Source organism: Engystomops pustulosus, chromosome 10 (genome assembly GCF_040894005.1).
Source record: "Engystomops pustulosus chromosome 10, aEngPut4.maternal, whole genome shotgun sequence".
Classification (NCBI taxonomy): Eukaryota; Metazoa; Chordata; class Amphibia; order Anura; family Leptodactylidae; genus Engystomops; species Engystomops pustulosus.
Window position 1 is genome coordinate 18,884,788 of NC_092420.1, and position 26,285 is coordinate 18,911,072.

The following is a 26,285-nucleotide window of genomic DNA, read 5'->3' on the forward strand; positions in this document are numbered from 1 at the left end:
GGTGAAGCAGAAGACTACCGAGACTTTGAAGGTTATTGGGTCTATTTCTTAAAGCAATTGGCTACTATTACGAAACATTCCTAGGGTGAGTACAAGACCCTAATAGGGTCACACATACAGTACTTACCTTGTGTAAACCCAACAGCAGCAGGACACAGGAGAGCCTGGGACACCCTGTTTCCTACCTCTTTGGCTGTGCAGTTATTACTGGTTGCATGCCCCCTCCATCATGACCACACCCATTGCAGCAGCATGAGGGACATGAGGATGTTCTTGGGATGCCCCATCCAACCACTGCTATGAGAGTGGTTATGTCGGAGGGGGGTGCAGACAGCTTCCTTATTTTGACTGACAGCTCAGTGTCTGTTCTGGGCCTGAGAAGACAGGAAGTCCCCTCCAGGTCCTTTCCAGAATGCTGTCCCTCTCACCGCCTGTGAGAAATTGCAGGTGATCTAACCATTTCGCAGACCCTCTGTTGGGTGAAGCCATGTGGCAGTGGGTGGGGCAAACATAGTAAAAGGGAGAAAAAATTGGGAGAAATATTTTTATGGTGGGAGGAGACCCAGGGGTATAACCTGTGGTGCCAGAGTAAGATTTATTGTACCTTTATTGTACCCAGAGAATACCAGTCTGGCACTTCCTAATGCTGTTGGATGCTGCACCTATTCCTATGCCACTCTTGCCTGGGATGGTGAACCCACTGATGTGTGCTATTCTTGCCCTTTACTGCTATCTAACTACTGTCACATGTACAGTATATATGTGCTCCATTGTGACCTTGGGGGTGTCAGCCTCTTCATGGATCCGCCAGGAGCCTGCGCAGCCTTTTATCTACATCAGGTCCTACTTGGCCTAGAAATAAATGCAACTGCAGCGAGGCGAAGAACGCCCTAGGCCCGGCCGGCAGCGCCCCTCCACACCCCCTGCCATGGTGCAGAAGCCATAGTAAATACCCCCTATTTAATTGTCATTTGGCCTCCAACCTTAACCCCTTACCAACATGCGACGTACTAGTAAGTCACATGCCGACTGTGGGTGTATGGAGAAGGCTCGCGGCCTGAGCCCTCTCCATACAAGGTGGGTGTTTGTTGCGTATAGAAGCAAACACCCACTGGTAACTCCTGTGGTCGATGGTAGCACCGATGGCTGGTGTTAACCCTTTAAATGCCTCTGGCCCACACGTCGCCATCTTGGATTCAATCGCCAGGGGCAGCGATCGGTTCCCAAGACAGCCTCGGGTCTTAAAAAGATCCGAGGCTTTCTGTTTTTTTCCCACTAACTACAATGTGCGATTTGCACATTGTAATGAATGATATGTAAAATCCCCTTCCCCAAACTGTAGTACGGCAGTATATGGTAGGATCAATCAGACAACCTAAGGTTAAAGTACCCTAAGGGGTCTGAAAAATAGTAAAGAAAAAAAAAATGTAAAAAAACTTAAAAAATTCAAATGACCTGTGCTGAGCAGGACAGAGTGGTTCAAAAAATGAAAGCTGTCTTGTGACTGGTTACTATGGGCAATGCTTGTATGAAATGTACATGACATGTCAGTGTCTATGGCAACTGGATTTTAGCTTAAGTTCAAGATATAAAAGCAGTGATCTGGTACGCTTCTATGGAGAACATAAAAGCAGTAATCTGATTGGCCGCTATGGATAACATAAAAGCAGTAATCTGATTGGCTGCTATGGATAGCATAAAAGTAGTGATCTGATTGGCTGCTGTGGATAACATAAAAGCATTGATCTGATTGGCCGCTATGGATAACATTGCCAGTTTCCGTGGAGGATATTATTACTCCCAATCCTGATTATACACCTGGAATTGTATACAGATGTCTCCCTTATATACAAATTGCAACTTTCACAACATCTGAAAGGGAATGAAGAAATATTATTTATTAGATTTCACAACAATATATCTCAACAAAAAAATGCTTTCATAATCTGCTCAGGAAAATATAATAATGAAGCCGAGAAGAAGGAAACGTGATAATTCACTGTCAAGGGTGACAGGTCCCTTAATTACTGGTATATTCTAGTTATTATCATCATAAATACATTGGCCTAAAGAAGGGAAAATACAACAAAAGGGAGAATCTATGGGCCACATTTACTTTTGTGCGCCTAAGTGTAGTAGTTGCGCCTAAATTCTGGTGCACTGTTTTGCCAGAATTATCACAAGCTACAACCATCTGTGATAAGTATATTTTCTGCCTCTTATTAATCACTTTACTTTAACACAGTTTAGGCGCAGTTTAGGCGCAATGTTAGATTCAGGCAGTTACATGTGATCCTGCTACAAGCTCCTCTCTGCTTCTCCCACAGCCCAGAATGAAGATAACACTCACAGCAGCACCCAGGTGTGTGACACCCAGCACCCAGTGACCTCCTCAGCAGCACCCAGGTGTGTGACACCCTGCACCCAGTGACCTCCTCAGCAGCACCCAGGTGTGTGACACCCTGCACCCAGTGACCTCCTCAGCAGTGGCTTCTCCTGGAGGGGATCCCCCATTGCTGGTCTCCTGCTGCACCCCTGTAATTCTGCACAGTATCCTCCTCAGACACAATGGTGATACTGTGCAGAATTACATGGGGGACACTTGTCTGTAGTATCTGCAAACTTATACAAACTTCTCTTCTCTCTTGCTGTGAGCTCAGGATTTTGCAGAATGTTTTGTAAATAGAAGGTGATGAACTGTAAATAGAGTCTGCAGCTCCTGTCTGCAATGTATCTAATGTATCTATTATATGTTCTAGTGTCTGTAATGTATCTAATGTATCTATTATATGTACCAGTGTCTGGCTGAGCTCTGCTGCTAGAAATGAGCTCTTCTGCAAAGGGGCTCAGTGCTTTCTTCTCAGATAACGCCACCTTCGGGCTGGAGTGTTTTTGCGCCCGTTTTTGCGCCTAAATGAAAACGTTGCAAGTGATGAATATCATTAGGCGCAGCAAAACATCTGGATTGGTAAGATAGATGAGGGAAAGGTGGTTATTTTTGCTGCGCGGCTAGTTTGGCGTTTAATCGCAAAAATGGCGCAAAAACGGTGCGCCTGAATGAAAAGGCGCAAAAACAACAGAAAAAACGAGTGATACATGTGGCCCAATGTATTATATATGTATCTTCTAATATCTATCTCTCTCTCTATATCTTTCTCCTATCTATCTATCTCATATCTATCTATCTCATATCTATCTATCTATCTATCTATCTATCTATCTCATATCTATCTCCTATCTATTATATATGTATCTTCTAATATCTATCTCATATCTAATATCTATCTATCTATCTATCTATCTATCTATCTATCTATCACCATTATTTATTTATTTCTGAACCCCTCATTCCATGGTGCTGTGCATTTATAATAAAATATTACATACATTACGACAAGAACAAATAAAAGTACAAACGACAAAAAATTATCTCATCTCAGGGGTAGAGGAGGTAAAATACAACAAAATGAAGACTGTATATAATGTATCATCTCTCTATCATCTCATGTCTTCTTCTTCCTATCAGTCTTAACAGGGAACGAGCAGCCTCCTATAGTCGGGGGAGGAGGTAGATGGTAGAAGATACAGCCCGGGGTCACATGCCAGGGCTGGGCTGTGGGGGCATAAAGGACACTTCTGTGAAGCACAGGGTTGGGCACTATTGTGTGTGATAAGGATAGGTGAAAGATGTGCCCTGAAAATTGCACTGGAGCCTTCCGATAGATCTGATGGATGACAGGTTTGAATTATTGAATATTACTTACAGGGGCACAATGGGGGACACAGTTACTTATAGTGTCACCATTACTCATCTGTTATTACTAATAAAGGCACCAAAGGGCAGGAACAACTATAAGGGATGAAAGAGGGCCTCTTGTTACTTTTAGGGGTACAAAATGGACACAATTAATTAGGGGGCCTCTTGTCTCTTTTAGGGGCGCAAAATGGACACTATTAATTAATTAGGGGGGCTCTTGTCCCTTTGAGGGGTTCAAAATGGACACTATTAATTAAAGGGTGACAGGTGGGGCACTAATAAGGGCACTATAATGTTTGGAATTGAGAGGGGGGGGCTTTATTTCTTTGGGGGTACATATATTCTTTGAGGGCACCATGGTGGGTACTATTACACAGAGTGGTGGCTGCTATGAAAGAAAACTGTAGAAGGATTAGGAGGGGTGCCTAAGCTAAATATTTGCCCCAGGACCCTTGGACCAGTAGAGACAACCTATTTCTAGGCCGTACACAGTAGTTGTACTAGCAGTTAGGGGGCCTCCGAGTTTTGCATCAGGACCCACCCCAGTTTAGCCCCCACTTCCTACTGTCTGGTGTAGGTGTAATACTACACAAATTCCCCTTCTTCTAGATCATAGATAGTGATGGCCCTGGGTCCAGGTAGATGGGACATCTCCATATAGACTTGTGTAAATAATTTTGGGTAGCCCCATGCAGATCCTGTGAAAGATAAAGGGAGTGCGTGGCCCCTGCTGTTACATTACAGAGCGGCTGATGTAGGTGATTCTTGCTGCTCCTCCTCGGCTCAATGACTTGTTTGTTTTGTTAACGAGTTATTTGGATATAATGAAGCCAATAAAAGGACAGGAAAGTCTAAACCGCCCCTTACTACACCGACTAATCTGCAACATGGGATGTGGTTATGAATCTACACTCAGTAGATCCTATGCCAATAATGGAGCAAGTAAATGCCCCTGTGGGCTCCCGAGGCAGAGTGGGCCCTCAGCCCCTGGATGCCACCCAACCAGCCGAATCATCTATATAATAACCAGGGGGACATATTTTAAAAAGAAACACCCAGTTTATAGATCAGATTACTTAGACGACAGAGCAGCATCCTCCGTCACCGGCCTCGCCTTATCAATGTAGATTTGGGTCTCCCATTGCCCAAATTGTAGCCCCAGACCTGGTACAGCTCAAATCAACGTTTACAATTATGCTAATGAACCTAAAGGGCTCTGGGGGTGTTATCAGAGCCCCTCTGTGTTGTAGCTTCACCAGCTGTTAGACTGTCTCCCCCCTCCCTCTACCTGATGCAATCTCACACAATGGGAAGTGCTCCTGCATAGTGTGGCAGCCTGTGAAGCTAAAGCATGGATGGGTAATGTCCTTCTGGCTCATTATCATAATTTTCAAAGTTGATTTTAGAAGGAAGGAGGCCATGGATAACAAATATAAGAAGATTACCACCGTCTCGGTGCCTGGATCTATAAATAAGTGTCTCTGGTATGATTTTGATGGTGGATGTCCTTTAATCTGGTCATTATGGCATTCACGGGCCAGGTCATCACTGGGACATGTATATGGCAGCGTCTAATGGCTTCTATTACTCTCACTGGTTTATGCCAATGGTCTAGCAAGAAGCAAAAATAAAATAATAATCTCCATGGGGGTGAGGGGGTAGAATAGAGGGGGTAACAGGGGTAAGACATCATGAAGAGGACAAGTCCATAAAAGTGAGTTCTCGCTTCATTGTAAACAGCCCTCCCCTATTCTTTATGTCTGTCTCCTGTATGAAAGACTCCTACCCACAGTGATCTGTGTAGGCCCCCACCTCTTATACTATGGGGTCTTTGGAAACCCCCTCCTATTCTGTTTGTCCATCTCCCCCTCTAAGATGTCTATGTGGCCTCCTATGTGGATTCTGTGTGTCCTGTACTAGAGGGGTCCACCCCCCGTGCTGTTTGTTTGTCTTCTGTATCTCCACACCTAAGGGGTCTTTGAGGCCCCCCATGCTGTTTTATAGTGTAAATGATGCTTTCTGTACCTCTTTTGTTGCAGGACCTTCTAACCGATCCCAGTATTAGACATTTACATTGTAACTCTATACATTAAATGTATATACAGCAGGACAGATCCAGGGAGAAAAATATAACTGCAAGGTTTGGGGTCAGTAAGGGATTTTCCCCTCTCGAGACAGAAATTCTGGAGGTTTCTTTGCCTTCTCTGGTTCTTAGAGCCCAGTAGCTCCCAATTCAGACCAGTATTGGACCGGTGAGGAAGACTACGGAAAGTTCTGTGGTCTCCAGGATCTGCCCTGAGAGTCGCTGAATAAAGTCAGAGCCAGGAATATTTTATTACAATGTCGCTTACTGCTGTTTAAATAAACTTATTTTTATAAATATTTTGGTCTTTTTTATGAGAAATTTCTCTAAATAACCGAGGATGATGATGACTGGTGAGACCGACATTGCTGGGAGAAAACGCTGGGTCAGCAAAAAGCAAAGAAAGGGCGTGAATGGTTGTAACTCCAGGGTCAGCCATGGCTGCAACTTACATATGTAGTGTCCTGCCCAAACCACATACATACATACATACATGGCACCAGGACATGGCTGCAACTTACATATGTAGTGTCCTGCCCAAACCACATACATACATACATACATACATACATACATGGCACCAGGACATGGCTGTAACTTACATATGTAGTGTCCTGCCCAAACCACATACATACATGGCACCAGGACATGGCTGCAACTTACATATGTAGTGTCCTGCCCAAACCACATACATACATACATACATACATACATACATACATGGCACCAGGACATGGCTGTAACTTACATATGTAGTGCCCAAACCACATACATACATGGCACCAGGACATGGCTGTAACTTACATATGTAGTGCCCAAACCACATACATACATGGCACCAGGACATGGCTGCAACTTACATATGTAGTGTCCTGCCCAAACCACATACATACATACATACATACATACATACATGGCACCAGGACATGGCTGTAACTTACATATGTAGTGCCCAAACCACATACATACATGGCACCAGGACATGGCTGTAACTTACATATGTAGTGCCCAAACCACATACATACATGGCACCAGGACATGGCTGTAACTTACATATGTAGTGCCCGGCCCAAACCACATACATACATGGCACCAGGACATGGCTGTAACTTACATATGTACTGCCCGGCCCAAACCACATACATAAATGGCACCAGGACATGGCTGTAACTTACATATGTACTGCCCGGCCCAAACCACATACATACATGGCACCAGGACATGGCTGTAACTTACATATGTAGTGCCTGGCCCAAACCACATACATACATGGCACCAGGACAAGGCTGTAACTTACATATGTAGTGTCCTGCCCAAACCAGATACATACATGGACCAGGACATGGCTGTAACTTACATATGTAGTGCCCGGCCCAAACCACATACATACATGGCACCAGGACATGGCTGTAACTTACATATGCAGTGCCCAAACCACATACATACATGGCACCAGGACATGGCTGATTCCGCCATGGAGGGCAGATCCTAGATGATTCAGTCATATATCAGCTGTACAACCTAAGTAAGGGTAGTATACAGTCAGAAAGTTGCTCCAACAAATGGAGGAAAGTAATAACACTGCCAAAAACCTCAAGTGCCATTAATAATAATAAAGGACCAAACATAAAGCCCAAAATGAGGGGTAAGGGGAGCGAGGAAAGGTCTTTGGTTATAGAGATGGTGCAAAGAGAAAGACCGACCTTTATAAAAAAAAAGCTTATGTGGAGCAAATACAAATGCAAAGTATTCAAAGCGCCAACTACCACAACTACTACTCCTAATATAGCAGCCATGGACGGACGCTGTTTCTTCTCTTGTGCTCTCCTGTCAGTACAAGAATAAAACATCCATTCTATAGTTTTCCCATATTTTCTTATAAAACAATATCTGGATTTATTCAGTTAATTTTTTTTGTCAGAATGGAAATAATCCTTTTAGAGTTGATAGAGGACTCCTCAGCGTCAAGTATAATTGCTATCCTTTACTCTCAGGTAGGGGTTTGTAACTGTTGGGACTTTCACCGTTCACGAGAAGTGACCGATATCACCCACAAAATGGGGGTCCTGTTCTCCCTACTTGATGGAGCAGCAAGTTGAACCTGCGCCATACCGCACCGTTTAATACGACAGGAGTAGCGAAATTGCTGAACACAGCGCTTGGCACTCCCATTCGTAACCCATGAGAGTGCTCTGAAGTTTCAAACAGTCCTGTGGTATTGAATGGAGCTGCATGAGGATTGCTTAGAACTGTTCTTGTGATCTGTGGACGTCCTAGAAATCAGGCACCTACCAATAAGATTATTACCCCCTCTCCAATAACCTTTAAAGGAAGACTCCAAGTCAGAGATGATTCATTGAATTCTACCTTGTGCAGGGAGGAGCCGGACTCCAGGTTCTAGGAATATAATGAGAATGAGTCCGGCTCCTCCCTCCAGGCCCTGCACCATGTATTATACAATGAATTAGTATTGCTGGTAATCAGAAAACACATAATTATCCTATCAGCAGGAGTCCAGCTCCTGGGACCTATGTCCATCCATAAACTGGAATTTGTACACAAGTTTCATTGAAAAGTCCAAAGCGTCCCACAGTCTCTAACTGCGTCCATCTACATCCATGAAGTTCTCATTGCAATGTCCTCTGCGACCAACAAACTCCTCTGGTGCGGCTCATCTGTCACATCTACCAATGATTGTATCGGGGACCCATCATGTCTGTAAAGGCACAACATGGCAGCCTGTGTCCAAGCTTCTCTACTCATTTTCCTCGAGAGTTTTAGGGGCACATTTACTTACCTGTCCTGATAATACACTGTGCCGCGATTCACTAAGATCGTGTGCCCGATATCCTGCATGTGTCGCCTTCTTCTTCCTGGTGCATGTAAGTGCTTGATCTTGTGACACAATTTGAAAGTTAAATCCTGATGTCAGGATTCAGGATGAGTGGATCCTCTGAACCACCACGGACGATGGCAAAAGCCAACACCTGGGACCGGAGTCTAAGTGGCACCCGGTTTTCACCAGAGCCCGACGCAAAGCAATGGTCTTGCTGCGGCGTGGTACCACCAGGTCGGTGACTTGTCCGCAGTGGCAGCCAAGGTCGAGCTACAGGAACGGCAGGCAATCTCGTAGTCGGGGGACAGGCAGGAGGTCAGGACCGGCAGCACGGTATCAGAGTCAGGGACGTAGCAATGGGTCAAGGCGGGCAGCGGAGGAGCGTAGTCAGGAACGGAACCGGGGTCACAACGAGAAATCACAATAATAGCGCAGGGCATGAGACACAGCTTTCTCTAAGGCACAAGGCTCGAAGATCCAACAGGGTGTGCAGGGAGAGGCAGATTTATATAGCCTTCAGGGAAATGGCCAGCGCCAATTAGCGTTGCGCTGGCCCTTTAAATTTCTTGAAGTCGGTGCTTGCCCTAGGAGACGGAGACGCACATGCACGGGCAGAGGATGGGAATCCTGAGCGGGGACAGGTAAGCAGCAACGGCGCTCAGTCCAAATCAGTCAGATCATCCGACAGCACGCCCCCGACTTCTGTCACATGAAAGTCAGTGTAGCTGCGCCACAATCTGATCACGTGAGACACAATCCCCAGTTAAATACCTGTCACAGCGGCGCAAATCCCGGAAAAGCCGATGAAAGTGCGGCCTCGGACCCTTAGTAAATAAGCCCCATAGTGTATCCTGTGCCCCTTAGGTCAGGGGCATAGTCACTTATCATAGGGCCCCAGTTATGTGGCCACCAAAGCGCAGAGTAAACATTACTCATCATGGATGCCAGCGTCTATATGTAAATGACGACTATTGCTGGCGTGTGCTCCCGGAGCCTGTAAATGTCACAGCTAATACAAAGATGACAGGAGCTGTGAGACTCATCCAGGGCAGATTGTTCTATGTCGTATGTGCAGAGAAACGAGAGGGAAAATAAATACTAAGTTTATAGAGCTGTTATTTAATAACTGTGTATAATAGTCATACTATCAGAACTGTATCGAATGGTCATATATTAACTGTGTAATAGTCATATAATAGGGCACATTTACTTACCTGCTCCCCGTGCGATCGCCGATCCGGACTGTCTGACAATGCAGTGTGCCGCGATTCACTAAGATTGTGCGCCCGATATCCTGCATGTGTCGCTTCCCCGCTCAGGTCCACCGGAGTTCACCTTCTTCTTCCTGGTGCATGTACCGTATTTTTCGGACTATAAGGCGCACAATAAATCCTTTGATTTTCTCAGAAATCAAAGGAGCGCCTTATAGTCCAGTGCGCCTTATATATGAACCGTACTTACAGACAACAGCTGCCTTGAACTGTACACAGGTCTGCCACCTGCTGGTCATTCATCCCTATAATCCGGTGCGCCTTATAATCCGGAGCGCCTTATATATGAACGTAGACGGTTTAGCAGGCATTTATTGATGGTGCGCCTTATAGTCCGAAAAATACGGTAAGTGCTTGGCTTGGGACATAATTTTAAAGTTAAATCCTGCGGTTTGTCCGAATCCGTCGGATCTTCCAGCGGCCCGTCCCCCAATTGTGTCGCATGAAAGTCTGCACGATAGCGCCAAAATCTGATCGCGTGCGCCAAAAAACCCCATTTAAATCCCTGCACCAGTGGCGCAAAACGGAAATCGTCAGGATGTCCGACGAAAGTGCGGTCCGCAGTGCCCTTAGTAAATGAGCCCCAATATCTGGGGACCTGGGTTCAAGTCCCAGGGTCAACATCTGCAATGAGTTTGTAGGTTCTCTTTGTGTTTGCATGTGTTTCCTCTGGGTCCTCCGGTTTCCTCCCACACTCCAAAACATACTGGTGGGTTGATTAGATTGTGAGCCCCATTTGGCAAACTCTGTGCAGCGCTGCGTAATCTGTGTGCACTGTATAAAAATTAAAAGAATTATTATCATTAAAAGCTCTATGGAATATAATAACTCTATGGAGCAGTCATATAATATCCAAGTGCTGGGGCCCTAAGCTGCTTGGGGGCCCACATAAGGCTGTACATAAGGAATCCAGAGGGGGGGCTGTATCTAATGAATCCATAGGGGGTGAGGGAGCTGTTTGGGATGATAACCTAGGAAATATTTTAGGGAACAGGAGACTACTTTAGTTTCTGAATTTTTAATGCTGACACGTGAGTTCAGTGGCCTACTGAGGCTCTGTCGCCCAGGGGCCCACTGAAACCTGGAGCCGACCCTGGTAATAATTCTATGTAATAGTCATATAATAACTCTATGGAGTAGTCATATAGTAACTCTGTGTATTAGTCATATAATAATAATAATAATTGTCAGGCTCCTGGGGTAGTGAACCCCCTGGACCACCGCGGACGATGATGTAAGCCGACACCAGGGACCGGAATCTAAGTGGCACCCTGTTTGCACCAGAGCCACCACAAAGCGGATTGGATTTGCTGCGGCGTGGTACCACCAGATTGTTCCACAGGTGCGACTTTGTCTGCAGTGAATGCCAAGGTGAGGTACAGAAACGGAAGGCAGGTACATGGTCTGGGACAGGCAGGAGGTCAAGACAGGCAGGATGTGATCAGGGTCAGAGGTAGAGCAGAAGGTCAGGGCTGGCTGCAGAGGAGCGGAAATGGGAACAGGTCCGGGGTCACAACAGGAAATCACACTAATCGCAGAGGACATGGGAACAAGCTTTTTCTAAGGCTGCTAGGCACAAAGATCCAGCGGGGTGGGCAGGGAGAGGCTGGTATATAAGGGATTCTGGATACAGCCAGCGCCAATAAGTGGCACGCTGGCCCTTTAAATTTTCTGAAGCCAGCGCACGCGCACCCTTGGAGACGGGGTCGCACGCGCACAGCCACCTGACTGGCAACAGGAGCTAGGACAAGTGAGTCGGAACTACGGGGCGTTGGGGCACACGGAGGAGCACGGGTGAGCCTGCGACCCGAGACAATAATTAATAATAAAAATCATTAATTTATATACACAGATTACACAGCACGTCACAGAACTTGCCAAATCAGTCCCTGTCCCCATGGGGCTCACAATCTAATTAACCTACCAGTATGTTTTGGAGTGTGGGAGGCAACCGGAGGACCCGGAGGAAACCCACACAAACACATAAACTCTTTGCAGATGTTGACCGGAATGGGACTTAAACCCAGGACCACAGCGCTGTAAAGCTGTAGTGCTAACCATCGAGCCACTGTGCTGCATAACATAGAACAGTCATATAATAACTCTACGGAGCAGTCATATAATAATTCTATGGAATAGTAATAGAATATCCATATCCATAACTTATCCATATCCATAGCCATGTTCTTGCCCCCAGCGCTCCTGTACGTACCATGGTTGAAGCCTCTCTGCCCCTATGTAATTTCTTGATGCATAGGTGATTTTTCCCTATATGGGACCATTATAAATAGGATATTACATGCAGCGCTATGTACTCGTGTCCGGAGGTCACCCTACAAGGCAGCGCATGCTGAAGGTGCAACATCCATACAAAGGATGTGACTCCCGATTCTACGTTCTGCTTTCGCCATTCACACTACAAATAAAGCTGTTTAATTTTGTAGATTTCCTTCCATTTGCTCGTCATTATTAGTACGTGTTTAATCAACAGTCATTTGGCTTAGAGACTGATGTTCCCGAGCGTCTAGTGAGCGCGGCGGCGACATCTACTGGACGACAAGGGAATAGGGAGCAGATCTGAGCCTGCAATGCAGGGGGAGGGTTGTATCTACATAGCAGCCTAATGCAGGGCGACTACAGGGGGCACATAGTTTATCATGTAATTAATAGGCGTGGCCCAACTTATATCATATAAGAAAGGATGAATAGAGTCATCTGTAATCCCAGCACACAGAGGGATGAGAGCAGAGGGGGAGACAGTATAACAGCCTATGAAGCTTCTTATTTGGTTGTTACACTGTCTTACCCCCCCCCCCCTTACTTCCTGCTCCCTCTGCCTGATGTAATCTCATGGCATCCAAGGAAGATTCAGTGCACAGCGGTAGGAGGAAATGCTCCATGCACAGTGTAACAGTCTGTGAAGCTACAGCACTGATGGGGGCTCTGGTAACAATTCCAGAACCTTTCTGGCTCATTAGCTTAATTTTAAAAGGTGTTTTTAAAAGAAAGGAGGCCATGGGTAACAAATATAAGAATATATTACCCTTATTACGGCAAGAAAGAAATGTAATGGGCGGCTAAATCCACTCACCCTGGTGAAAGCTTTATGTATGGTAAGGTCCGGTCGGGTGTTACACCCTTGTCTTCTCCCAGGGGTATTAAACTACGGCGGGAGTATACATCCACAAAAACAGGATGGGGGGATAAATATCATGTAACAAATGAGATCATCGAAATCCTTTATCCCTTCAAATTGACGATTGATGGCGCAATTCCACTTCAAATTCTTCCCAAAATCAAGGTAAGAAATTGGTACACACTAAAGACGAGTTTCGCACCTCGATACAGGCGCTACATCAGATCTGAGAAAATAGTGGGGGCATAGCCCAAAATACAAAGAATTCATATAATTGTGTAATTCATATCAAAGTAACAAAAAAAACTGTGCAAAATAACATCAGGCAGAGGGAGGGAGAGGTGCAAAGTGAGAGGCGGGAGGGTAAGACAGTGTAACAGCCTGTGAAGCTACAGCAGGGAGGGGCTCTGCTAACACTCCAACACCCCTTCTGGCTAATTAGCGTAATTATAATAGTTGATATCAGAAGAAAGGAGGCCACGGATAACAAATATAAGACAGTCCCGGTGCCTGGACCTATGAGTAAGTGTTTATCAGGATGGATTTTGCGCACTGACTACAGGCACTTGGGTCTACAGACAATACGAGTCTCATCCATTTACAGAACCTGGTCCATTGCTGGGATTTTAGGCACTTGGATACATGCGGCCATGTCCAGTCTCTGGTGTAAGGCTATCGTGGAAGAGTTTTGGATGAGTAGCCAGAGGGGGGCAGGGTTGTCCTCTTTGGCGTCTGCATAGTTTGGGAATGTTTCAGTTTCTGGGAATTTTCTTTCATACCGAACGGCAACTGAGATTTTCCGAGGAGAAACTGCTCCCATTTGGGAAGTTCTTGTTCCACTGATCTCCAGTAACGGTTCTGGAATAGAGAAAAGAAGGAATCAGCCGGGATCACACTCTGACAGGAGATTTGGAATTTTTACAGTAAATGCCTTAAAAGGGGTTGTCCTATTTCAGCAAAGAAATATTGTTTCCAATATTCTGTATTAATTCTTCATGGTTTTCCAGATCTCTGTTTGATGTCATCCTGTAGAAAGCTTCATTGTTGACTTCCTGTGGATGGAAATGTGACCATGGTCACACAGATGCACAGCTTGTTATATCCCTGGTCATGTGATGTCACCCAGGTGCACGGCTCGTTATATCCCTGGTCATGTGATATCACACAGGTGCACGGCTCGTTATATCCCTGGTCATGTGATGTCACACAGGTGCACGGCATGTTATATCCCTGGTCTGGTGACGTCACACAGGTGCACAGCTTGTTATATCCCTGGTTATGTGATGTCGCACAGGTGCACGCCTCGTTATATCCCTGGTCATGTGATGTCACACAGGTGCTCGGCTCGTTATATCCCTGGTCATGTGATGTCACACAGGTGCACGGCTCGTTATATCCCTGGTTATGTGATGTCACATAGGTGCACGGCTCGTTATATCCCTGGTCATGTGATGTCGCACAGGTGCACGCCTCGTTATATCCCTGGTCATGGGATGTCACACAGGTGCACGGCTCGTTATATCCCTGGTCATGTGATGTCACACAGGTGCGTGGCTCGTTATATCCCTGGTCATGTGATGTCACACAGGTCTAGGCTCATTATATCCCTGGTCATGTGATGTCGCACAGGTGCACGCCTCGTTATATCCCTGGTCATGGGATGTCACACAGGTGCACGGCTCGTTATATCCCTGGTCATATGATGTCACACAGGTGCATGGCTCATTAGAATCCCTGGTCATGTGATGTCACACAGGTGCACGGCTGGTTATATCCCTGTTCATGTGATGTCACACAGGTGCACGGCTCTTTATATCCCTGGTCATGTGATGTCACACAGGTGCACGGCTCTTTATATCCCTGGTCATGTGATGTCACACATGTGCACAATATGGAATGGAATATCAGGAATATATCGGAAACCACTGACCTCCAGCTTCACAATATTGCGGTTAGGGCCAAGATTTGAGCTTCTCTTAAAACTCTTCTCTGCTTCCCGCAAATCCTACAAAGACAAATGATAATTCTATGGTGAAAAAAAAACATCAGAGTCAGGGAGACCCAAGACCTGAATGGAGCCTGGCCCTATTGGAGGTGATGGAGACGCCTCTAACCCTGAAGAGTCATCCAGCAATTAGTTTGGGGGTTTGAGACAACTCACACGTAGAAGAGCCTGGTTTCTGCTATGTGCAGCTTCCGATAACTGGCTGTGCCCCTCCGGCAGCCCATCCCTGGTATCCATCTCCTCCAGGCATGTATTCCGCTCTGCAATTCTGAGAAAAATAAGATGCGGAAATACATAAGTACAAAGATTTCGTTGTTTTCTACTCAGCTCCTCCTGCTCTATAACTTGCTGCCTGCAGATAGGACACTATGTACAATCTGCTCAGCTCCTCCTGCTCCATAACATGCTGCCTGCAGATAGGACACTATGTACAGTCTGCTCAGCTCCTCCTGCTCTATAACATGCTGCCTGCAGATAGGACACTATGTACAATCTGCTCATTACCTCCTGCTCTATAACATGCTGCCTGCAGATAGGACATTATGTACAATCTGCTCAGCTCCTCCTGCTCCATAACATGCTGCCTGCAGATAGGACACTATGTACAGTCTGCTCAGCTCCTCCTGCTCTATAACATGCTGCCTGCAGATAGGACACTATGTACAATCTGCTCATTACCTCCTGCTCTATAACATGCTGCCTGCAGATAGGACATTATGTACAATCTGCTCAGCTCCTCCTGCTCCATAACATGCTGCCTGCAGATAGGACACTATATACAATCTGCTCAGCTCTTACAGCTCTATAACATGCTGCCTGCAGATAAGATACTATGTACAATCTGCTCAGTTCCTCCTGCTCTATAACATGCTGCCTGCAGATAGGACACTATGTACAATCTGCTCAGCTCCTCCTCCTCTATAACATGCTGCCTGCAGATAGGACACTATGTACAATCTGCTCAGCCCCTCCTGCTCTATAACATGCTGCCTGTAGATAGGACACTATGTACAATCTGCTCAGCTCCTCCTGCTCTATAACATGCTGCCTGCAGATAGGACACTGTGTACCATCTTCTCAGCTCCTCATACTCTATAATATTCTGCCTGCAGATAGGACACTATGTACAATCTGCTCAGCTCCTCCTGCTCTATAACATGCTGCCTGCAGATAGGACACTATGTACAATCTTCTCAGCTCCTCCTACTATATAACATGCTGCCTGCAGATAGGACACTATGTACAATCTGCTCAGCTCCTCCTGCTCTATAACATGCTGCCTGTAGATAGGACACTATGTCCTCCCTCCTGTACACGTGGTATATATAATAGATTAGGAGGAGTAGTGATAAGACTAACAGTCTCTGTAGTTCGCAGACTTGAAGTTTCTATTTATACACAGTTTCGCATCCGGCGTGCTTTGTGTTCTCACTTCCATGACTTTTCCGGAGATTGCACCGCATGGATGTGCTACAGAGACCTGAGCAAAGACAGATCTGCAGCAGCCACAACATATGTCTGCAGCGCGCTAATAGTCACGTGCTCCACACATTGGGGGCGATGTAACAATGCACTTACACGGCTTCATGCAGCGCCCGCAGCTCAGCCTCCCGGGGAGACGACGCAGACATCTCCTATCACTGACGGCTCCGGAGACTGAGAAGAAAGATGTTACAGGAACAGAGGATTTCATATACGGACTCAGTTACATCAATATTCCTCCAAATATCGACCCGACAAGGAGCTGAGCTATCACGATCCGGTTGTTGTGGATCCTGACGCTGGAGAATCCATCTGCAGTATATGAGGCCATGCAGGGGCGTAACTAGGGGAGGCAGAGCCCCGGACTTCTGAACAGGGCCCCCTTAAAATAAAAATATAAATTTATCATATATACAGATATTCATATGCATACACTTACAGCATATACACACCACATATACACACATACAGATATACACACCACATATACACACATACAGATATACAACATATACATACACTTACAGCATATACACACATCATATACACACCACATATACACACTTACAGCATATAAACACCACATATACACACATACAGATATACACACCACATATACACACATACAGATATACAACATATACATACACTTACAGCATATACACACATCATATACACACCACATATACACACTTAAAGCATATACACACCACATATACACACATACAGATATACACACCACATATACATACCCAATACTCTAATAGCCGGGGTCGTCTGACTGTGTGGGCCCCATAGCGGCTGCTATGACTGCTACCCCTGAAGTTACGCCCCTTTACACACTGCATTATAACAGTGTTTTATTTTGTGTTTTCTCTAAAGCAGAGGTCCCCAACCCCCCAGGTAACGTCCTGAGTCAAGGACTGGACAGCACTGGGGCCCAGCAGCACTGAGCCCTCGGCACCGGGGGGCCGCGCAGAACCGAACACTCAGACCTACATTCTTGATTTCAGGGGCTATGCTAGCTTCATAACGCACACAGCTCCAACAGAAAAAATAGGGGGACTGCTGCTGCGGAACAAGGGAAGGGGAGTATTAGATTTTTTTTCACAACAAAAAGGAAAGAAGTAAGATTTGGGGGGGTGGGGGGCTTGTAATACACAAGTGGGAAATTAGCAGGATGTGGGTGACAAAAATGGGGGCATAATACAAGCTACAGGAACAGGGACATAAATTCTGGGAGTTACAGAGCGAGGTGTGAGCAGTACACGATGTGGCGGCCACTACAGAAGGCAGTATATACTGCAACATTTGTGGGGGGACAAGAGGTAGTTTTAGCGATGGGTAAAGACTGGGCTTGCAAACTGGAAATCTTTGGTGATGGCCCCTCAGTCTCTCAGTTTGGGGCCCATTGCTCTGGTCATCGTGCCGATCATCTCCATTCATTGCGGCGCCATTGTAGGTGTGATTTTACCGTCTTTTGGCAATTTTGGAAGAGGACAAAGGCCTGTAGACTCCATGTGGTTAATCTGTGTTACTATATCAGAACCAAACATGTGGATTTTTCAAGGAGGATCCACATAAAAAAGAACGTTTAAAAATATCTGCAACAAATCTACGATGTGTGAATATACTCTGAGGAAATGTGCACATGAATGGCCACAGACAATGGACCCGCGCATCATCAGGGAGACATAGGACCTGCTGCACAGCTGTGCGCATCATCAGGGAGACATAGGACCTGCTGCACAGCTGTGCGCATCATCAGGGAGACATAGGACCTGCTGCACAGCTGTGCGCATCATCAGGGAGACATAGGACCTGCTGCACAGCTGTGCGCATCATCAGGGAGACATAGGACCTGCTGCACAGCTGTGCGCATCATCAGGGAGACATAGGACCTGCTGTACAGCTGTGCGCATCATCAGGGAGACATAGGACCTGCTGTACAGCTGTGCGCATCATCAGGGAGACATAGGACCTGCTGCACAGCTGTGCGCATCATCAGGGAGACATAGGACCTGCTGTACAGCTGTGCGCATCATCAGTGAGACATAGGACCTGCTGTACAGCTGTGCGCATCATCAGGGAGACATAGGACCTGCTGTACAGCTGTGCGCATCATCAGTGAGACATAGGACCTGCTGTACAGCTGTGCGCATCATCAGGGAGACATAGGACCTGCTGCACAGCTGTGCGCATCATCAGTGATACAAAGGACCTGCTGTACAGCTGTGCGCATCATCAGTGATACATAGGACCTGCTGTACAACTGTGCGCATCATCAGTGATACAAAGGACCTGCTGTACAACTGTGCGCATCATCAGTGATACAAAGGACCTGCTGTACAGCTGTGCGCATCATCAGGGAGACATAGGACCTGCTGCACAGCTGTGCGCATCATCAGTGATACATAGGACCTGCTGTACAACTGTGCGCATCATCAGTGATACATAGGACCTGCTGTACAACTGTGCGCATCATCAGTGATACATAGGACCTGCTGCACAGCTGTGCGCATCTTCCCATAGAAAGACATGGGGACGTGCGCCAGACATCGAAACAACCAGATGTGAATGAGGCAATACTCTGTATGGAAGTTCATTGTCAGTTTCAAGATCTCTGCTTGCTGTTATTAAAGGAAAATCTACCTTCAAGATTCATCATGATATAACAGGGACATTACTCATAGATCCAGGCACCGGGACTGTGGTAATCTTCTTATATTCGTTATTCATGGTCTCCTTCCTTCTAAACTTTTATAATTATGCTGATGAGTCAGAAGAGCTCCTGGGGGGGGGGGCAATACCAGAGCCCCTCCATGCTGTAGCCTTAAAGGCCCTAAAACTGACTCCTACTCTGCCTGATGTAATCTTGTACAGTAGGAAGGGGTGAGGCGTTCTCATGCATGGAGAGGCTACAGCACAGAGGGGCTCTGGTAGCCCCCCCATGAGCCTTTCCGGCTCATTTAGATAATTTTGAAACTTGATTTCAGAAAGGAGGCCATGGATAACAAATATAAGGAGATTAGCACGGTGCCTGGATCTATAAGTACATGTCCCTGCTTTATCAGGATTGCTTTTGATGGGTTTTCCCAGATTTTAAAGGGGATTTCCTGAGATTATATTCTGCCTGGTGGGGGTTTGACCATTGGAAGCCCCCATCCCCAGAAGAGCGGCGCTAGCTGTACTCCCTAAGGAGGAAGGATCAATGTCTTTTTGCAAAAAATTTTTCGGCACTTTCTGTTGTGGGCAGTACAAAAGAGAAGGGACATGGAAGTCTCCTACTGTGGTAGATATTGGCCAAGGTTGTACATCTTGGCATAAACAAGCCACATCTTGTGCCAGGGCAGATGGGTAACAAGTCCTGATATACCCCCCCCAGCCCCTCCACTGTGTATGGGACCCCTGGAGATATCTGGGCTCCATACTCTCTGCCTGTGACGTGGAGGATGAGGGGTGATCCGGACCTGTATCTCCATGCACTGCTTCTCCTGATCCATTGGTCACAGCCCCACCGATCCCCTTATCCACAGGATTAAAGGGGATGTCCCGGATCTGCTCATTGATGGGGCTGTAATGCAGTCTTTTCTTCCCCAGCACAGTGCCAGGACGTTCCCCTTTCGATTTTGGGGCGAGAATGTGCACTGACAGCAAGCAGAGATCTTAGATACTGTTAGGAATTTTTTCAAAACCCTATTGAGAAGTCACAGAAGTTCTTGGTGGAGATTCTTATCAGAGATTTCCAGCCTCAGGATGACGTCACACATGGCATTTTTAGGCCGTTTTGGGGTCGTTTTTAGATCGTAAAAAGGCATGCATTTTTGTACGTTCCGAATTTGCGCAATTAAAAACGGACAAAAACGCCAAGAGTGACATCAACCTAAGCCTCTTCTCCAGATCTATAGATCGTCAGGGATTGCTGGGATCTGTAGTGCACGTCAGCAAAACTCACCACCACAAGCTTTATCACTGTCTATGCAACAGCATCACCTCCTGAAGTCTCTGCTCCGCTGTTAATAACCCACAGTCGCCATTAATGAGGTTCTGCAGCAGCTGCTACCGCCCAGCATCGCGCTCCACCGCTTGTATCCTTTCCCTTCCGTGTACAGACGTAACCACAGCAACTAACCGGAAGAGGAGGGCGATTGGCCCTGAGAGCTCACGTGATCCCGCCTCCCATTGATGAACTCTACCTGGTAAGTGTGAAAACTGGTGTGCTGCCGCCCTCTAGTGTCTGCTTTGTGTCATTGCCTCAGTCTCTGATCATTCATACAGGGAACTTGTTGAATCCTGAAGGAATCTCTTAAAGGGAAAGTGGTGTGAGGAGGAGGAGGAGGAGGAGTTATAATCAGATCCCCTCCCCCAACACAATCCTTTACTTCTCTTCAGAAATTGTAATTAACTTACAGATAATGTCCTTTCTCTAAAAAAAAAGAGGTTCTGCAGCAGATGCAGGGCTTATTATAGATTTCAGAGTGTCAGCAGGGACTCTCTAAGCAGACACCGGCGGCACACATTGGCGCTTTGAACCCGTTTTTAAGCAGTCCGTTAAAAAACCCATGTGTTTTTTGACCGTTTTTATCAATTTTCCAATTATCTTAATTAAGGCCGCGGTCACACGTACCGCTAGGTGTCCGTTCATAACGCGATGCTAGCGCACAGGGGGCGGTCCTCGGCCCGAATGCACATGTGATCGGCTTATCAATTGCATGCGTTTCACTGGAAACGCATGTGTGTTCGGGCCGAGGACCTCCCCCTGTGCGATAGCGTAATGAATGGACGCCTAGCGGTACGTGTGACCGCGGCCTAAGATAATTGGAAAAAACGGCCAAAAACGAATGTCCATTTGTCCCCCCCTCCCCTCTGCTTTTCCATTCAGGTCCTATAGAGTAGCCTCCAGGAGAATATTACTACCTGGAGACTGCAGGACCTGTGATGATGTCATGATCACATGACCTACAGGGGAAAGCAGTGCACAGAACTGCAGAAGAAAGGTGAGGGAAAAATATGAAAGGGGGGCAATGGCATAGCTACCGGGGGGCAGGGTGAGCGGGTGCTCCAGGCCCATTGGGCTTCCCCTGATGTAATGTGTCCCCCCCAGTAATGATGTGTGTGTCTTTAGAGGGCTAATATATACTGCTGGGCCATGTATGGGGACTACTTTATACTGCTGACCATGTGTGGGGGCTACTATGTACTGCTGGGGCACGTGTGGGGGCTAGCTGTATACTACTGCTGGGGCACGTGTGGGGGCTAGCTGTATACTACTGCTGGGGCACGTGTGGGGGCTAGCTGTATACTACTGCTGGGGCACGTGTGGGGGCTAGCTGTATACTACTGCTGGGGCACGTGTGGGGACTAGCTGTATACTACTGCTGGGGCACGTGTGGGGGCTAGCTGTATACTACTGCTGGGGCACGTGTGGGGGCTAGCTGTATACTACTGCTGGGGCACGTGTGGTGGCTAGCTGTGTACTACTGCCGGGGCACGTGTGGGGGCTAGCTGTGTACTACTGCCGGGGCACGTGTGGGGGCTAGCTGTGTACTACTGCCGGGGCACGTGTGGGGGCTAGCTGTGTACTACTGCCGGGGCACGTGTGGGGGCTAGCTGTGTACTACTGCCGGGGCACGTGTGGGGGCTAGCTGTGTACTACTGCCGGGGCACGTGTGGGGGCTAGCTGTGTACTACTGCCGGGGCACGTGTGGGGGCTAGCTGTGTACTACTGCCGGGGCACGTGTGGGGGCTAGCTGTGTACTACTGCCGGGGCACGTGTGGGGGCTAGCTGTGTACTACTGCCGGGGCACGTGTGGGGGCTAGCTGTGTACTACTGCCGGGGCACGTGTGGGGGCTAGCTGTGTACTACTGCCGGGGCACGTGTGGGGGCTAGCTGTATATTGCTGGGGCACGTGTGGGGGCTAGCTGTATACTGCTGGGGCACTTGTGGGGGCTAGCTGTATACTACTGCCGGGGCACGTGTGGGGGCTAGCTGTGTACTACTGCCGGGGCACGTGTGGGGGCTAGCTGTGTACTACTGCTGGGGCACGTGTGGGGGCTAGCTGTATACTACTGCCGGGGCACGTGTGGGGGCTAGCTGTGTACTACTGCCGGGGCACGTGTGGGGGCTAGCTGTGTACTACTGCCGGGGCACGTGTGGGGGCTAGCTGTGTACTACTGCTGGGGCACGTGTGGGGGCTAGCTGTATACTACTGCCGGGGCACGTGTGGGGGCTAGCTGTGTACTACTGCCGGGGCACGTGTGGGGGCTAGCTGTGTACTACTGCCGGGGCACGTGTGGGGGCTAGCTGTGTACTACTGCCGGGGCACGTGTGGGGGCTACTATGTACTGCTGGGGCACGTGTGGGGGCTAGCTGTATATTGCTGGGGCACGTGTGGGGGCTAGCTGTATACTGCTGGGGCACTTGTGGGGGCTAGCTGTATATTGCTGGGGCACGTGTGGGGGCTAGCTGTGTACTACTGCCGGGGCACGTGTGGGGGCTAGCTGTATACTACTGCCGGGGCACGTGTGGGGGCTAGCTGTATACTACTGCTGGGGCACGTGTGGGGGCTAGCTGTATACTACTGCCGGGGCACGTGTGGGGGCTAGCTGTATACTACTGCCGGGGCACGTGTGGGGGCTAGCTGTGTACTACTGCCGGGGCACGTGTGAGGGCTAGCTGTGTACTACTGCCGGGGCACGTGTGGGGGCTACTATGTACTGCTGGGGCACGTGTGGGGGCTAGCTGTATATTGCTGGGGCACGTGTGGGGGATAGCTGTATACTGCTGGGGCACGTGTGGGGGCTAGCTGTATATTGCTGGGGCACGTGTGGGGGCTAGCTGTGTACTACTGCCGGGGCACGTGTGGGGGCTAGCTGTATACTACTGCCGGGGCACGTGTGGGGGCTAGCTGTATACTACTGCCGGGGCACGTGTGGGGGCTAGCTGTATACTACTGCCGGGGCACGTGTGGGGGCTAGCTGTATACTACTGCCGGGGCACGTGTGGGGGCTAGCTGTATACTACTGCCGGGGCACGTGTGGGGGCTAGCTGTATACTACTGCCGGGGCACGTGTGGGGGCTAGCTGTATACTACTGCCGGGGCACGTGTGGGGGCTAGCTGTATACTACTGCCGGGGCACGTGTGGAGGCTAGCTGTATACTACTGCCGGGGCACGTGTGGAGGCTAGCTGTATACTACTGCCGGGGCACGTGTGGGGGCTAGCTGTATACTACTGCCGGGGCACGTGTGGGGGCTAGCTGTATACTACTGCCGGGGCACGTGTGGGGGCTAGCTGTATACTACTGCCGGGGCACGTGTGGGGGCTAGCTGTATACTACTGCCGGGGCACGTGTGGGGGCTAGCTGTATACTACTGCCGGGGCACGTGTGGGGGCTAGCTGTATACTACTGCCGGGGCACGTGTGGGGGCTAGCTGTATACCACTGCCGGGGCACGTGTGGGGGCTAGCTGTATACTACTGCTGAATTAGGATTTGCTGGTGTTAAATATAAATTAATGTAGGGGAAATATATATTTTAATATATTGAGGAGTCGCAGTATATATGCAGGGGCACTAAGCTATTATCTAGGGGACATTATATTGACTGTGATTTATTTAGGGGCGGAGTGTGAAGATGTTCCCCAGAGGTCACAGTCACTTGGGTGGCAAATTCTGCAGTCACGGCCTGGAGAAGTTTCCATGACATGGACCGGACCAACACCAACATAGGAGACAGCGGAAGCCTAACAGTAAGTAATGTCTGTGCCCGAGTGCAACCCAGATGTGCAGGACATGTACTGCTGGTATATATTTATCTGTGGTTATTTACTGCTGATATATATTTATGTTGCAGTAAATTCATTTTTGTTACATATTTATACGTGCAGGATATTATTATGTGCTCGGTATATTCATTGCTGGAATATATTTATATTAATATTTGTGGTTTATAGATTTCAGGTATATATCTGTAGCTGCATATAAGTAATGATATTATTGGCACAACCACATGTGGGGGGATATGTACAGGAGTTATAAAATATAACGATCATGAGCATCCAGGCCTCTCGTACTTGGTTTGGTAGCAGCTGCCTAAAATTAAAGGGTTTGTCCATCTAGGCCTATGTGTCTTTAAGTATATGATATGCCGTGTATGCCTTTTAGCTATAGGACCCACCAAAAGTGCTGAAGTCTTAAGCGGAGGGAATATGCAAAACAGTTTTACAAGATGGGGATAAGGAAAACTTATCCTCAGTGCTATATTGGAAGGCAGTCCCCTTTACATCAATGCTTGACTTACTAGATGCCTAAGGACATGACTTTGATAATAGCCCAACCAGTCAATCTTTTCCTAAAGAAACAGACTCCCATCTGTAGATAGTGCTGTTTTTATGTTATTGCTCATCATCAGCACAGTGTAGGGAGCTGGTTTGGTTAGGTGAGAGACAGTAGATGCAGGTCAGAAACTGAACTCATTTAGGGTTTTTTGGCTTTGCCGGCCACCTTTAAGGCCTAATGATACTTAAAGGGGTTCTCAGGAGGTGGAAAAACATGGCTGCAGTCTTCCAAAAACAGCACCACACCTGACCATGGTTACTGCCAGTACTGCAGCTCAGCTGTATAGAAATGAATGGAGCTTAGTTGCAATACCACACACTACCCATGGTCAGATGAGGCGCTGTTTTTGGAAGACTGCAGCCATGTTTTTCCACCTCCTGAGAACCCCTTTAAAGGGAACCTACCACCACGAATCTACCTATAAAGGTAGATCGGGTGGTAGGTGGATGTAAGGGACGTGAGGAGAGCCCTTTTTAGAGCTAATCCTCACGTCCCCGCTGACTTTTGGGAAACCTTATTAACCTAATATGTAAATTTTGTTATGCGGCTACTGGGGCGTGGAGTAGCCGGCCACAAGGCAACACAGCGCGGCTACTCCACGCCCCAGTAGCCACATTACTCCTCCTACCCTGTTGTGTCCGGCGCGCAGCTCCTCGTAGCTGCGCGCCCTCGTCTGACAAGCCGGACACAACAGGGTAGGAGTAGTAATGTGGCTACTGGGGCGTGGAGTAGCCGCGCTGTGTAGCCTCGTGGCCGGCTACTCCACGCCCCAGTAGCCGCATAACTAAATTTACATATTAGGTTAATAAAGTTTCCCAAAAGTTAGCGGGGACGTGAGGATTAGCTCTAAAAAGGGCTATTCTCACGTCCCTTACATCCACCTACCACCCGATCTACCTTTATAGGTAGAATCGTGGTGGTAGGTTCTCTTTAAAGGCAATGCATATTCCACTGGGAATTCTGAGAAGGAAATCTTTCTTTCAAATGCAGGATAAGAAAATATGGAAAAAGTGTCATTCCCAGTTGGGAGTCTGTTCCTTTTACAGATGATCTATTGGTAGAGCAGAACCGTTTCAGTTTCCCATGGAAATTAATCTGAGCTCCGCTTTCATTTTCCTACAACTGTTTATAAAATTAAAGCTGAGCTCTGATTGGTTGCAATGAGCAAGTAAATAATGTTCAGCTCTCCCACGCTTCTCATAAATCTCCCCCATCATTTTTATATTTGCTTCCCAGAATCCCCAGGGCAGCCTGCATGGACCTTTAAAGGGGTTGACCCCTCTTTTATGTACATTGCCCATCTACCTTTACTGCTTTGTGGATAAACCCTGAATGTTCATCTAGTGATTCAGCAGTCCTGACAGTGGCGTAACTAG

At 47.6% G+C, this 26,285-nt stretch overlaps 1 protein-coding gene and 1 long non-coding RNA gene across 6 annotated transcripts; one reads left to right on the top strand and one right to left on the bottom strand.

Moving 5' to 3' along the window:
• Positions 1-12,582: 12,582 nt before the first annotated feature.
• CEP15 (centrosomal protein 15) lies at positions 12,583-20,669 on the bottom strand. Of its 5 annotated transcripts, XM_072127592.1 has the most exons (6): positions 20,529-20,669; positions 16,667-16,744; positions 15,245-15,356; positions 15,014-15,088; positions 14,015-14,135; positions 13,816-13,941 (listed from the first exon to the last, which is right to left on the bottom strand). In XM_072127592.1, the coding sequence occupies exons 2-5, from the start codon at positions 16,717-16,719 to the stop codon at positions 14,031-14,033; spliced, it is 345 nt and encodes a 114-aa protein (XP_071983693.1). In that variant the 5' UTR covers positions 16,720-16,744; positions 20,529-20,669; the 3' UTR covers positions 13,816-13,941; positions 14,015-14,030. The 5 variants fall into 5 exon arrangements, with proteins under 5 accessions (XP_071983691.1, XP_071983692.1, XP_071983694.1 ...); XM_072127590.1 differs by lacking the exon at positions 14,015-14,135 and having other exon boundaries at positions 12,583-13,941; XM_072127591.1 differs by lacking the exon at positions 14,015-14,135 and having other exon boundaries at positions 12,583-13,941; positions 20,526-20,667.
• Positions 20,670-20,695: 26 nt separating this feature from the next.
• On the top strand, positions 20,696-24,314 carry LOC140104189 (uncharacterized). The gene is made up of 3 exons (XR_011850262.1): positions 20,696-20,769; positions 21,453-21,567; positions 24,191-24,314. It is a non-coding gene; the product is annotated as an uncharacterized lncRNA (long non-coding RNA).
• The last annotated feature ends 1,971 nt before the right edge of the window (positions 24,315-26,285 follow it).